This window comes from Callithrix jacchus, chromosome 9 (assembly GCF_049354715.1).
Source record: "Callithrix jacchus isolate 240 chromosome 9, calJac240_pri, whole genome shotgun sequence".
NCBI classification, from domain to species: domain Eukaryota; kingdom Metazoa; phylum Chordata; class Mammalia; order Primates; family Cebidae; genus Callithrix; species Callithrix jacchus.
This window is the reverse complement of record NC_133510.1, coordinates 2,674,356-2,689,007: the sequence shown is the minus strand read 5'-3', so window position 1 is coordinate 2,689,007 and position 14,652 is coordinate 2,674,356. Positions and strand designations below refer to the sequence as shown.

General features: G+C 35.2%; 2 protein-coding genes across 6 annotated transcripts in view; one reads left to right on the top strand and one right to left on the bottom strand.

The window, feature by feature from the left end:
- LOC118144426 (uncharacterized) overlaps nt 1-14,652 on the bottom strand; it is an 85,273-nt gene that overhangs the window by 49,314 nt on the left and 21,307 nt on the right. The window lies entirely within an intron of this gene.
- Nucleotides 1-14,652, top strand: part of SLCO1C1 (solute carrier organic anion transporter family member 1C1) — a 55,345-nt gene that overhangs the window by 33,565 nt on the left and 7,128 nt on the right. For 4 of the 5 annotated variants that reach the window (XM_009003232.5, XM_054237920.2, XM_054237915.2 and 1 more), the window contains 4 exons: nt 2,399-2,594; nt 6,680-6,845; nt 7,971-8,155; nt 10,796-10,860. In XM_009003232.5, coding sequence (XP_009001480.1) covers nt 2,399-2,594; nt 6,680-6,845; nt 7,971-8,155; nt 10,796-10,860 — 612 coding nt within the window. The remainder of the gene's footprint in view (nt 1-2,398; nt 2,595-6,679; nt 6,846-7,970; nt 8,156-10,795; nt 10,861-14,652) is intronic. The other variant, XM_078338218.1, reaches the window with a different exon arrangement.

The following is a 14,652-nucleotide window of genomic DNA, read 5'->3' as shown; positions in this document are numbered from 1 at the left end:
ATGACTCCTTACATCCCAGGTTCAACTGGTACTTTACAAAATAAAATAAAAGGCTAGGGACATGCTCTGAAGTTTTCAGTTCGGAGATTGGTTTTCAGGAGATATTTTTTCATAAACCAATGTTGGGGATGGAATTGAGAGAGAAAATGTAGGACTCTGCTGTTTGTGTCAGCTTTGGCTCTGTGGAAGGCATTCATAATCAGGTACTATGTTATATATATTTGTTGCATGTATGTTTGTGTGTGTGTAAAAGTCGGCGTTTAAAGGATACATATCAAACTCACAGCAGCACTTATTTCGGGAGAAGGAAGATGAAACGCGAAACAAAGGAAGACCTAATTTTATCTACCTCCCCATCTCTAAAAATCAGAAAAATTAGGAGAAAATATGAGTATTAATTAACCTGGGCCATGAATAAGTGGGTTTGTTGATATATTTTCTGTAACACAGTCACTGTTTTTGAAACAGTAATCATGTGCCTCTAAGCTGATTTTTGGCTGTTCAAGGTTCTAGATTTTCATCTCTGTTGCTTGCCATACCCGGAACCACAGTTTAGCTGAAAAGCAAAATTTAGCATTTCTTTTTTCTTCCATTTCACTATTTCATGATCATGTCCCCTTTAAGGCAGGCTGATTTCTAATATGATCATTTTAATGCTAACTTATACAACCTATGATTATATAAAAAGAGAGGAAATAAAATGTTCTTTTGTGATCATCTATACATGTTAGAAATTGATTTTTAAATAATGTAATAGCAAGCCAAAGACCACTGTATGTTGATTTTTTTGGCCATTCTATGATGCTTCGTTAAGGAACTAAATACATAAACTTAAAAAGAAAGAAGAAAAAAAGGAAAGGAAAGAAGAAAATGTGCACGTCATTATCACTAGATGTCAGCGTTTTCATTTTTATTTTACAGTTTCACAGCAGGTTGTGAGTCAGACATGCGTACTTGAGATTATTCTTTTGCCACAGCAATGCTGATTTTGTCTTTGAACCTTATCTGTTGACTAGCAGAGGTCATGCACACTTCGGCTTTTTTATTATTTGAAAGAGATGTATTATCTCAAAACCTCAAGAAACCATGGACATCAATAATTGACAGGTAGACAATATGAGAAATAAATTCTAATTAGCAGAGAAGTTAGTTTTGAGAGCCAGATTGTTCTGCTCTAGAGTTACACCATTTACAATCCAACAAGCAGCACCAACGTGCCTCTTTTCCCAAGCCTTTTACAACACAAGGCTTTCGCTGCCACCCCACCTCCAATATGTTCATCTTTGTAAATAAAATGGATAGCAATTAATTGCATGATATTTTTGTGCTAAACATTGTGCTGCTAACTCTTCATAAATAATAGAATTTAGTTCCCTCAATAATATGCTATTATTAGTTCCATATTATAGATGAGGAGACAAGTTTAGAGACATTCGAAGAATTACCTGCAATTGCACAGCTAGTCAGTGGCGGAAGTGAGACTTAAACTCAGGCAGCTGGGTCTCCAGAGTCCAAGCTCTCAGCCACTAAGTTGAACCTCTTCCCCCTGCAGTTTACAGCTCACACTTATTAGGTTCCCAGTGAGGTCGCAGAGCTATCTAAAAGGATATTGTACATCTATTTATCAAGGATACTATTTCCCAGAGCCCTGACGGAGAGGCCACGTAGCAGTGATTGAAAGCATGGGGCTTGACATCACTCTCTCTGCATTCAAATCTAGTTGCCCACTTACTAACTGTGACTGCAAACAAACAGTTCTCTGAAGTGAGGCTAACAATACGCCTACTCTTAAGGTTGTAGTGAAAAGCAAGTGTGATAATATTAATATATTGAATGCTTAGCTCAGTGGCTGGTACATTATAAGCAAGTAAATACAGGTGGTTATTGTTTTTATTAGGAAGGATACCACACTCAAATCTAAGAAGCTGGCTCGAAGAAAACAAATTTTGCATGCATGGGGAGTGGGGGGCATAAAAGAGAAATCAAGACTTAAAAAAACGTTTTCTATACTCTGTTTGCCTATTATTTTTATACAGGACATTAAACAACATTAGTGGACACCTAACTGCTACCTGACTGTACTTGTTAATGCTAGAATTGGACTAGAATAACCAGAGAGATGTATTGATTCATGTGGTATTTACTAATTAATACTCTGTGCTAGACAGAACCTGAGACAGTATAGTTGCATCACCATTAATCTATAACCAAGACACTCATCATACATTCTTTGAATATGTCAGAGTATAGTGACTGCATGTTTCTACAATTTAAAGTGAATATTTCTATAATTTAAAGTGACGAAGTCTTCTAATAATAATACTTCTGAAAGTCTGTGTGAGTGCACTCGGATCTTTTTTTAGAGATTCACAAAATGATCTATGTTCTTGTTTCTCAGGGCTCATCAACATACCAGCAGTGGCCCTTGGAATATTCTCTGGGGGGATAGTTATGAAAAAATTCAGAATCAGTGTGTGTGGAGCTGCAAAACTCTACCTGGGATCATCTATCTTTGGTTACCTCCTATTCCTTTCCCTGTTTGCACTGGGCTGTGAAAATTCTGATGTGGCAGGACTAACTGTTTCCTACCAAGGGTATGTTCCCTTATTAAATAATTTGAGGATATTGTCTTAATTAAATCAATTATTGGTGGAGTTGCAAAAAATGAATTTGATTTTTAAACATCCTAACTATGGTAAGAGATTTAGTATCTTATTGTGGAATAACTGACAATACTTAGAATGTTATTGTCACCAAAGTTTGTCATCTTTTTTGATTTTAAATGTCTTAGAGAAATAATAAATTGATAAACCCTATTTTACACTAGAGAGCCAACCTGATTAACTTAGAAAAACAACATGATAGTGGAAATACAAGCCTGGAATCAGGTCTCTATTTTAATGAAGTGACGTATGGGCGGTTTAAACTAATCCAACTTCAATTTTCCCATCTTAAAAACAGAAGTAATAACTGCCTTTTAAGCTTCTCTTAAGTTTGAGCAAGTTAATATATAGGAAAATGAATACTACTTGCCTAACACAAAATAAATGTGCCATTCATGGAAACAATTGTATTTTTCTCCTTTGGACACCTGAGTAAGGGGAGTTACTTCTATGCAATCCTCCACAGTTGCTGCTGTGCTTGAACCATGTAAAGTTTCTGAAAAGAAATGCCTGTCCTTCAACCTGGTGCTCCCCATAAAATTTCTCTTCAGCTGGGTTTCTTGCAAATGGTCAGGATAATATTTAGTAGTGCCCTCAGACCTGCCATCTTATATGGGGTGGGTGATAACACATTGCTTGGTTTCCAGAGTCTCTCTTAATACATGGTTGGATCTTGTAGGAACTGTATTGCCCACTGAGTCTTTCCCATCACTCTACCTTTTAACATGAGTTCCCAGAGGTGACTTTTCTTCATCATTTCACCTGTCTATACATTATTTGTTTTCTAAAAAATTATTGAGGCTCCACCATGTGCCAGGAAGGCCTCCCCAACTGTATCTGCCTGGCCACGAGAAACTCTGCCTGTGGCTCAAAGACAAACACTCCTGACACTATATTCTGTTTCCTGCCCATTATGTGGCTTCTTGCTTACAGCCTGCTAACCGTCTCCCTTCCTACTCTTCCTTCCATGCTTATCTGCCTTGTCTCTAGGTTCCAACTTCCATCACCTTTAGTAACCTGGTTTCACCTGCTGCTAAATGAGTGCTTGTTATAGTTCAGGAAAATTGATGAATGCAAAGTTCATAAATCATGGCTTCTGGGAGTGATCACAGCCAGATTGCTAGACTCAGCTGACTATGGTGCTGCCTTAGTGAAGTCAGCAGTGTGGATCAAGAATGTTGGCTGTGACAATGAAATGAAAGAAGCTTCTAGAGAGAGAAGCCCAGTGCCATCTTTAATTGTCCCAGAGATCCTCACGGTAGAGGGACAGTTGCAGAGCACTTTATAGTTTGTGATTTACAAAACACCTTAACTTTCACGATCTCATTTGTATCCTCAAAACACCTTGATGAGGTTAGTTCTGTTATCCTTCTTTAAAGGCAACTGCATGGATCTGGGGCTTGAAGACGGGCATGACTCAAAGAAGAACATTCTTTCTACATCATAATTTCTAAGCCAAAGTAAACACAAAACAGAGAACCAACGGACAATAAAAGCAAACTTTGAGGTTCCCATTAAAAGTGGTCCTACATAACCAAAGACTAAACATTTTAAACAAATACAGGGCAACATTTTCATTTACTGGGTACTAGGTTCTTCAAAGCAGTCACCTTAAAAGACTATGACTGTATTGCAGTTATGCTGTTGTTGTTTAAAATATTCTAAGACTTGCCAGGCACAGTGGCTCATGCCTGTAATCCCAGCACTTTGGGCGGCCAAGGCAGGTGGATCACCTGAGGTCAGGAGTTCAAAACTAGCCTGGCCAACATGGTGAAACCCTGTCTATACATATAAAAAAATATTCTAAGGCTCTTCTTTTGAAATTTCCTTGTATATTTTTTAGAACATTCTTAACAAGGGCAAAGATTTAACCTTTAAGAAGAAGCTCTCATCTTTCAGTGTAACTATTTTGAAAGAAAATCGCATCTGGGTATAAACATTCTGGCATATTTGTCAAAACTTTTCTTATAATTAAAATTCTAAATGACAAATCCACTGTCAGCACATCTTTCGGAAAACATGTCTGCCATTGATTCCTACTCCTGATGATAATTAAACTTACTTTCCATCATACAGAATAACGTTCTTTATAAAATATAAAATGGCTTCCATGGGTTTTCCATGTTGCTTTATTCCAGACACTGTCCTGACCTGGATATTCACCAGGAAAACTGAAGATAAGCCTTAGATATGATAATGGAAGAAATCTCTCCTCTGTAATAAGAAGAATAACTCTGATGTGGGATAAGAATTTACAATCAAGAGGCCCAGCAGGGTTCTGTTTCCAGATTTGTCACTAACCAGCAGTGGGAATTTGAGCCAGTTACCCACCCACATGGGGCCTGACTTCCCTGATCTGCCAAATGAAAAGCTGGTGCCCTCGAGCTCCAACCTCCTATAATCTCAGCCCTACCATTTCCAGAGTTAAAATGATTCTAGACTTGAATAGGCAGTTTCATCCTTTTACTACTGTGAACAGTCTCAGTTAACAGTGAAAACTGGATGGAAGAGAATAGGATGAAACCTTCCTACAGGACATCTCGGAAGGCTTAGTTCAGTACCCTTTCACACCATTTGGAAACCTCTCAGAGGACTTTTGTTTGTACTTTCGAGGTGACAAAATCCGTCCTACCAGTCCTGCTAGTTGGAATGTTCCTATCATTAAGAAATTACGGTTGCCATCCTTAATGACGATGCTTCTAGGCAGAGGCCCAAGTGGGTAATTTCTTTCACCATACTACCATTTTTTTTTACTAACTTAACTAGAAATCTTTCTTAGCCTGCTGTGTGACAGGGATTATCACTGGTGCTGGAGATATGGGAGGAAATTTGAAAAAACAGTTCCTGCCTCTGCTGATTGCTGATTGCACATTTCGATGTATTTTTTTAGTTTAAGCTCCTCAAATATCGTTGTACAAAATGGGGTGAAAGAGAGAAGGAATAAGCAAATAAATAAATGTAAAAATAAGGAGCAGAAGAAATGAAGTATGGAGGGCCCAGGAATGGCACCTATCGTGCAGATAGAACTGACGTGCCATTGCAAAGGGTCCCTTGGGAAGAGTGGTGGGCTTTGAATACTAAAAAAGGATAAAAGCATAAGGATTAGGCCACTCGGGTGACAGAAGAAAAGTGAAGGAGAGAGAGTCCTGGGAGAGATGAAGAGTAAATATAGAGGTGAATGGCAGAGGACAAAAAACATGAAGAGGAAAAGAAAGAATGCAATCACAATTTTGTGAAATAACTCAAAAAAGCCAACTTTTGGAGGGTAAATATTGTCTCATTAATATTTGTAATTATCTCCTTTTCTCCCAGAGCTAGCACTTAGTAGTTTCCCAGTAAAATTTTATGAACAAATAGGTGGGTAAGTCATTGAACTTGCTTGAGAATTTGAGTAAGAAAGGATCCTGTAAGACCTGAAAGAGCACTGTACACCGGGAGAATACACGGGAGAAAGGTTGAATGAACTGGAAATGCACTTACTGCCAATGTAAGACATACACAAGAGGACATGTAGCTCCTGCAAACACTGGCAGAGAATTAAATGATTACTGATTGGCGACTTTTCCTTTACTGGACTATTAGCAACGTCCATTCCACTCACACTTAGACAACAGTTCTGAATGAAATTTGCACACACACACACCACCTGTGATGCATTTACGTAATGCCATAAATTGCTCTAAAAGTTTACTTTTCTAACCTCGTTAGCTATTTTTATACACCTTTGCAGATAAGTATATTAGAGGATCCTAGAGGCAGCAGACTTTACTGAAAGCTATAAGCTAAGAACTGGACATGATGTGAATTTGTAAGCCTCTAAAAACTTTCAAGATAAAGCTATTATTAGTAAACTCACATTTCATGACCAGAAGCCGGCATTTCTGAGACAACTGTGTTTCTAAAAGGCAAATTTTTTTGGTAGTATCATTTATATCACGCAAAAACATTGGTTTCTGAAAATGTTCAGGTACTAGCTGCTAAGAGGTAATGTTTTATATTGTTATATTTCTTTTCAGAGCCAAACCTGTCTCTTATCATGAACGAGCTCTCTTTTCAGATTGCAACTCAAGATGCAAATGTTCAGAGACAAAATGGGAACCAATGTGCGGTGACAATGGAATCACATATGCATCAGCTTGTCTTGCTGGTTGTCAAACCGCCAACAGGAGTGGAAGAAATATTGTAAGAAATTGCCTGTAAAGTATATGCCCATGGTCTTGTTACAATATAAATAACACAACTCTATGGGGCTCACAGCAGACCACTACTAGTAGGAGGCTTGCCTCTTACCCTTTTTTGTGTAGAAAAAGAAAACGTTATAACCATTCCTAGTGGTACTTGAGTTGCTGAAAAAATTAGGGTGAGAATTAGAGTCAAGAAATAGGCTGGAAGAGCTTTTGTAATTACGCTGTCAGTTTCTCTCCTTTTGCTTATAAGGAGTGTTAGCCCTGAATGGGAATGTCTATCATGTGATCATATAGTAAGATATACTTTCAGATCCATGTCTTCTGACTCCAAGACCAGTGGTCATTTGAGGTTGTAGGAGATGGACAAATAGAATTCAGTATTAGGAGGGTTGAACTCCAAAGATTCTAGACCTTGGGGTCAGAGACCTGATTATAATTCTAGGACAACTTTGCTTGGAAAATCCAGTCAATTTGTATTATAATAAGAGAGCAGATGGGCTGGAATTGAGGGTTTCTGTAGGGTGGAAGAGGAGATGAGGTTGGAAATACAGGTAAAAACTGTTTCAGTCGGTCCAGGCTGCTGTAATGAATATTAGAGTGGCCTCCAGGTGCTACGTGATGGAAGAAGTGTAAACTGTTCTAAGGATGTGGGTTTCACGCAAGTACAGTGAGAAACCATCGTCAGGTTGAGGGTAGTGATGTGACGTGACTGTCATGCTTAAAGGTCCACTTTGCTTACTGGATGGAAAGCAGATTCTAGCTAGGTAAGAGCAAAAACAAGAACAAAGGGAGCATTGTAATCATCTAGGCAAGAAATAGTGGTTACTTAGAATTGAAACTGGTACTGAAGGAGGTAAGATATGGTTACATTAGGTAGGATTTGCTGGGAGATTGTTGTATAGGATTCATGCTAGTAGACTGACCATCTGCCTTTTAGATAATGAAATGCTGTTTCTGTATAGAGTTTGCTTTGTTCAATATACTCTAATATGGAAAAATAAAAGAATACTTCCTCATTGTTTATATAATGCATGGCTACTATACTGTACATTTTAATAACTATCTTTAATTTTATTTAAGTGTCACTGCAATAACTGGACTGTTCCCTATCATGTTTCAGATATTTTACAATTGCACTTGTGTGGGAATTGCGGCTTCTAAATCTGGAAATTCCTCAGGCATAGTTGGAAGATGTCAAAAAGACAATGGATGTCCCCAAATGTTTCTGTATTTCCTTGTAATTTCAGTCATCACATCCTATACTTTATCCCTAGGTGGCATACCTGGATACATATTACTCCTGAGGTGAGTACTGATTCTCCGCATTCCAATTTTAATATAAGACATAATCATCTCAGGCAAGGATTTAAATATTTTTTTTTGTAGAATCATTATAACTCTTCTTAGTTTTTTCAGGGAACTTGTCTCACATCCTTGTTTCACTTCTGTATGTATCCCACTTGATATTTATACAAAAATGTGGCATTATAGACATTTTCTTAAAAATGTTTGCAAACTATTGGTCTAGAAAGCAATGCTAGTGCCTACATTACTAGAGTTGCTTAATAGATAATAGTATACTGCTTCTAATGCTGGTAATAATATTAATTAGCATCGATAACAAGCATTGTAGATTAAATATAGTTTCACTAGATCATGGGAAATATAATTTACAAGACATTTTAAAGGCTTATCTAATACTACAATATTATGCATTTATTATTTTGATTTTTTTTTGCTTTATCTGTGTATTTTTGCTATAACTAGAACTGTCTGTGAGGGATTTCATGGCTTTTGGGTAAATTGAGGATGCTAATCCATGATGTTAATGACAATATTGGTCTGTTTTCACACTACTATAAAGAAACACCCAAGACTGGATAATTTATAAAGGAAAGAGGTTTAACTGACTCACAGTTCCGCATGGCTGGAGAGGTCTCAGGAAACGTACAATAATTGGGAAAGGGAAAACAAACAAGGCCTTCCTCATAAGGCACAAGAGGGAGAAGTACAGAGCTAAGCAGGAAGAGCCTCTTATAAAACCATCAGATCTTGCAAGAACTCACTGTCACAGAAACAACATGCGGGAATCACACCCATCAGCCAATCACTTCCCAAAAGGTTCCTCTCCCAACATGTGGGAATTAAAATTTGGATTATAATTCAAGATGAGATTTGGGTGGGAACACACAGAGCCAGACCGTATCGATAACTTCAATCATTTTTGCTTATAAAACCCTAAAAATTTTTGTAAAATTATGTATCCTCTTACACATAAATTGACACATAAAATTTTTTATCATACGTTTAAATAATAACTAAATATTGATTTCTGGTATATTTTATTAAAAAGTAAGTTTTAAATGTAATCGCTTTCTAATGTAATTAATGGGATCTAAAAAACAGTGGTTTGATAACCAACATCACCTGGTTCAGATTTGCCTAACACTTTCACAGTGACAGGTGTTATATATTTCCTTCTTCCTGTATTTATATCTCATTCAGCTTCCCTATAGGTTTTTCTCCTGATAAAATACAATTTGTGTTAAAACACTTTTTACTGATTATCCTGTCATACATCTGTAAAACTATATGAATCCAGATGCTAAAATGGTTTTGCAAATAGGAGTCTCAGTTATAATAATTTAATCCTAATTGAGTTAGCTTTAGCTTTGCCAATATTTCTATTGTGCTATTGATAAAAATCACCTAATAAAAATTGATAAAATTATTAAACATGAAAAGTCAACATTTACTAGAATTCAATATTGATGAGACGGACTAGGCGATTTTCAAATTAATTCATGTATTCAAGGATAAATACTAATTTTTTTCTAAGGGCTAACCAAAGTATTGTATACATTTTTAATTTCTCACAATTTGTATAATGGAAATCGTTTAGGAGTGACAAACAGAAAACAGATCTTATTATCCACAAACCTGCTATTCTCCAAACAGCTTTCACCAAGTCATGGGAAATAAGACATGAAGAACAGTAGATAGTTCCATTTGTAAATGGTAGCCTGAGTTTAACAAAACAGCACAGCACTGTCTTAGACTTCCCAGAACACTGTGCTACTTCTTCAACACTGTGCCAAGTGCAGAATCAGGTACCTACCACAGCAAGCATTTTCCAGCCACTAGTGCTTCATATTAACTATTGTGAATTTTGGTGTCAGAAGGACTCCTCTGGGTTGAAGAAGTCATGTGTGTTTTGTTTTGTTTTTTTTTTTTGCCTCTTTTAAAGCAGAGACTAAATGATATAATATGTACAAAGTACTTAATACCATGGTTAACACTCTGCAGCATTACATGTTATCACGATTATTACTATTAAAATCCGTAGGGAAATCACATGGAGCTGCAGAGTCAGATTAATGACACTCTTGTTGTTTAGGTGTTTTTGCACTTTTCTGATTGTTTCAAGTTCTCTATCTTTAGCAGCAACTTTTAGCCAAGTGATTATATCAACTGATGAATCTGGTCCTGTGCTTTTAGTCCAAGAGCCATAAAAATTGTAGGTTACTAATTCTTTATTTTTGCTTCAAATTCTAACAATTTTTTAGAAATTGGAGCTTTATCCCGAGTCTTTGCTATTTTGCTGGTTAAACTTAAATTTTACTTTACTAGCACCACATGAATATGGAATGTATGGTGATTTTGTTTCTAGAAATAGTAATTATAAACAGGTAGCACTGCATGAAATGGAATATGGCTTTTACAAATTTCGCCCTTCCTATGTTAGCACACCAATGGGTTCACCATGTCACTTGAATTCTATCATAATTTCATGTGTGTTAGGCAGATTATTATTCAAATTTCTATTTGCTTTAATGAATTATATATTTCTTATAATTATATATTTCTTATAATCATTTCTTATAATTATATATTTCTTATAATATATATTTCTTTATAATTCTTATAAAATTTTCTTGATTTTAGGTGCATTAACCCACAGCTTAAGTCTTTTGCCCTGGGTATCTACACATTAGCAATAAGAGTTCTTGGTAAGTATAATCTGTGCTTTAATTTATGGTAGCTGCCATAAATATATTTTGAAGACTTTTCTAAATATTTTGATAGAATTTCCATGCATAAATATATGTTGTAGTAGTAAAGTTAACCGTCATTTCTTTATTTCTTCCCTCCTTTTCTTGACTCCTTTTTTTGTTACAGAAATATTTATTGCCTAGTTTGTGCCTCAGATATAACCAAGAGATTCTGTGAGATTAATCATAATTTTTAACAATCATGTTTTCTAGCACTTGTGTGTTCTCACAAGATCTATAGCTTTCACAAGAGAGCTCTCGGAAACTAACTAGTAAGAAAGATTGAAGCCTAAATGTAACTTTTCAGTTATTAAAATAGAAAGAATTCTTTTGAGCTACTCTCAGTGCTTGTCCCTTACTTCATTAGGTAGAAAGAAAGCACTATTTAAAGCAAGCAAATACATTTGAGTAGCTCGTTCTTTCAATTGTAATTACAATGTTTTTTTCTCCCTACTAAATTTTTAAATGTATATTGGTTAAAATCCACAGAAAACAGTGAATGAGACAAATAAGGTTTTTATCCTTGAAGAGTTTATATATTAAAGAATAAGATAAAGTAATTTTGAATATGCCACTGTCTTTTGGTAGAAAGGAACAACTCAGAAAGCAAAACAAACCCAAAGCTTAAACAATCTGAAGTTAAATTTGGTTTACATAGATCTCGATACAAACTGGTTGCATAGAAAAATAATAAAATCCTGATAAAATTGAAAAAGAAGCAAAAATGGAGTTATATGACATCATGACTGGCTCTAATTCTACAACATGAAAATAGGTGTTATCTAGAAAAGTGTCATATATTGAGCCTGTAGAATATGCCTGGCAAGAATTGGCCTCCATATCTACCTGTCTTTGGGAATACAGATGGAACCTACAGAACAAAAATTGTTTCAACTAAAATAAATTATTTACAAAATTGATTTGACAAAAAACTTTTGAAGTTGGCAAAAGTATCATGAGCAAAGTCGAATGGCAAAAGATAAACTAGAAATGAGTTCTGCAATTTATGTAACAGACAACTGGCTGATATTCCCATTATAAAGAAAACTCCTAAATTTTGAGAAGAAAAAGACAAGCAACAAAGTAGAAAAATGAGTAAAAGATGTGAATTTTTCATGGAAAAATAAATGTAATTGCCTTTCAATATATAGAGAGCTGCCCAAGTTCTCTCATAAAGGGTCAAGCTAGAACGACATTTCTTCTCAGGCTGACAAATTACCAAATTCTGTTTGCAATGTACGCAAAAATAGATTATGCTTACACATCGCTGTTGGGACAATGATGTTCTTTATTGGGCTTAACTGGTGAAATTACATATACATAGATCTTTTAACCTAATGTCTTTACTTCTAAGAATTATACCAAAATTTGATAGCAAAAACTATAAAATAAATTTAATCATTATAAATAGGTGTAATAATTGTGACTTTTTATAATAGCAAAAGCCTGGAAGTGATCTATATGTCCATCAGTAGGAGATTGGTTGAATAAACTGTAGTACACGACATAACAGAGCTGTAAGGATGAATGGGGAAAATCTCTCTCTAATGTTATCAAGCAATCTCTAGTATATAGTATTAAGTAGAAAGAAGCAAAATGGAGAACAATTTTTATTGGATGATGTTTTTGGTGTCAAGTGTGAAAAGGTGGAAATATTATACACATGTGTAAAGGCATTTTGCTCTTTTTTAAAAAGAAACAATGGAAGCATAAACTAAAACCTAATTTAAATAAAAAATTAAAAATTAAAATTAAATTTAAAAAAATAAAAAATAAAATCTAATTTTAAAAATGTTTACTTGTAGGAGAAGAAAGTTAAGAGGTAAGAAAGTTCAGGATGAAAGTAAGACTTTGTAAATGTAACTACTTATATGATTGCTTAATCAAATTTATATAAGGTTTTTATATAACTGAAAATAAAATAACCAAATCTTAAACTGAAACCGTATATTGAATTGGTAACATAAGTATACATAAAACCTTAAATGCCTCAAAAAATAAAATTTTTTTTACCAAATTCTCATAAACTGCATTTATTGTCATTATCACTACTCATATCAATATTTTTATATTAAAACTATTATAAATTTAAGACAAAGTAGTTGAAATGTTAAGATTACTTGAAATCCATATTTTTAGTCAAATGGAAAAGCGATACAAGTATAAAATAACTTAAAGCTCATTCTTAAAGTTGAACTTAAACATCAATATGAACTCACATATTTTTATTTTAAAATAATGTGTATTTCCTAGTTCCATCTCCTGAAAAATCTAGAAACTATGAAACCCAGAAGAAATGAACACAACACTTAATCTGTGATATCTAAATATAATCTCCAGGAAAAATATATGGTACCTTGGAGAAATGACTGGTTCAAGGTATAGGGTAGAAAATACATGATATGGGATCTTTTTATGCAAGAAAGTGACTAAGCTATCAAAGCCCAAGAAGGAAATACCAAGGGCACTGAACCAATTTGAGGAGACTGGCCTCAAGGTGAGAACTCACAATAGCAGCAGCAGTAATCACAATAATGGTGGTGGTTTATTGAAATATATACAATATATTTAAAAAACATGAGTTCATAATGATACTTAAAAAATGTGGAGACTATCAGGACATCAAGTCATTATTCTGAAAACTGAGAAATAAAGGAGAAAAAGGAAATCATTTATCCTGCCTTTCTACTATTAACTATATGTCAAAGTAACCAAATTAGTCAATTAGGAAAAATTCCTTTTTAGAGAAAAACACAAATAGTTTCTATAAGAAGTATAGATTTCCTAAAAATTCCTGTCTTGGAGTCTTAAAAATCGCTAAAAGCTTTAGGTGAAAGTGGATGGGTAGCTTCATAACGGAGGATCAGACGGGCATAGCCTGAACTCATTACTAAGAGTGGCAACGAGGGAGCATGTGCCTTCTAACTGAACCTGAATCTAATAAGATCTAACTACCAGCTTCTAGAAAAATGGAAGCTAGGAGAATAAATTTAATCCTATTATAAAGAAGCTGTTATACACATCCAGCCTGTGGCGTATCTTATAGGAGCTGGTGGTGTCTTTTTTCAAAAATCATTAGTAAGAAAATGAAGTGAAGAGGGGATACTGCCATGAAGAGTCATCAGCTAAATACAAAGTGTTTGTTTGGTTTGGATCCTTATAAGAACAAATAAACTAAAGAAATCCTCGGTGACAATCCAAAAGCTTGAATATGTACTATATTTTAAATAAAATTAAGAAATTATTATAAAATGTGTTAGATGTGAGAACGGCATAGCGGTCATGTTTTTTAAAGATTTAAAATTGAAATGACATGATGTGTGAGATTGCCTTTAAAATACTAAAATAAGAGTTCAGGCCGGGCACAGTTGCTCATGTCTATAATCCCAGGTCTTTGGGAGACTGAGGTGGATGGAACACTTGAGGCCAAGAGTTCAAGACTAGCCTGGCTGTAATATAGCTAAACCCCATCTCTACTAAAAATACAAAAATTAGCCTGGCATGTTGTCACACACTTCTGGTCCCAGATACCCAGGGAGGCTGAGTCACAAGAATTGCTTGAACCCAGGAGGCAGAGGTTGCAGCGAGCTCAGATTGTGCCACTGTACTCCAGCCGGGATGACAGAGGGAAACTTTGTCTCAAAAAAAAGTTCAGAGTGGAGACAGAGATGAAACAGCAATGGCAAAACATTAATAATTGTCAAGGCTATGATGGTATATGAGGATTAATTATCTGATGTTTCCTTACAC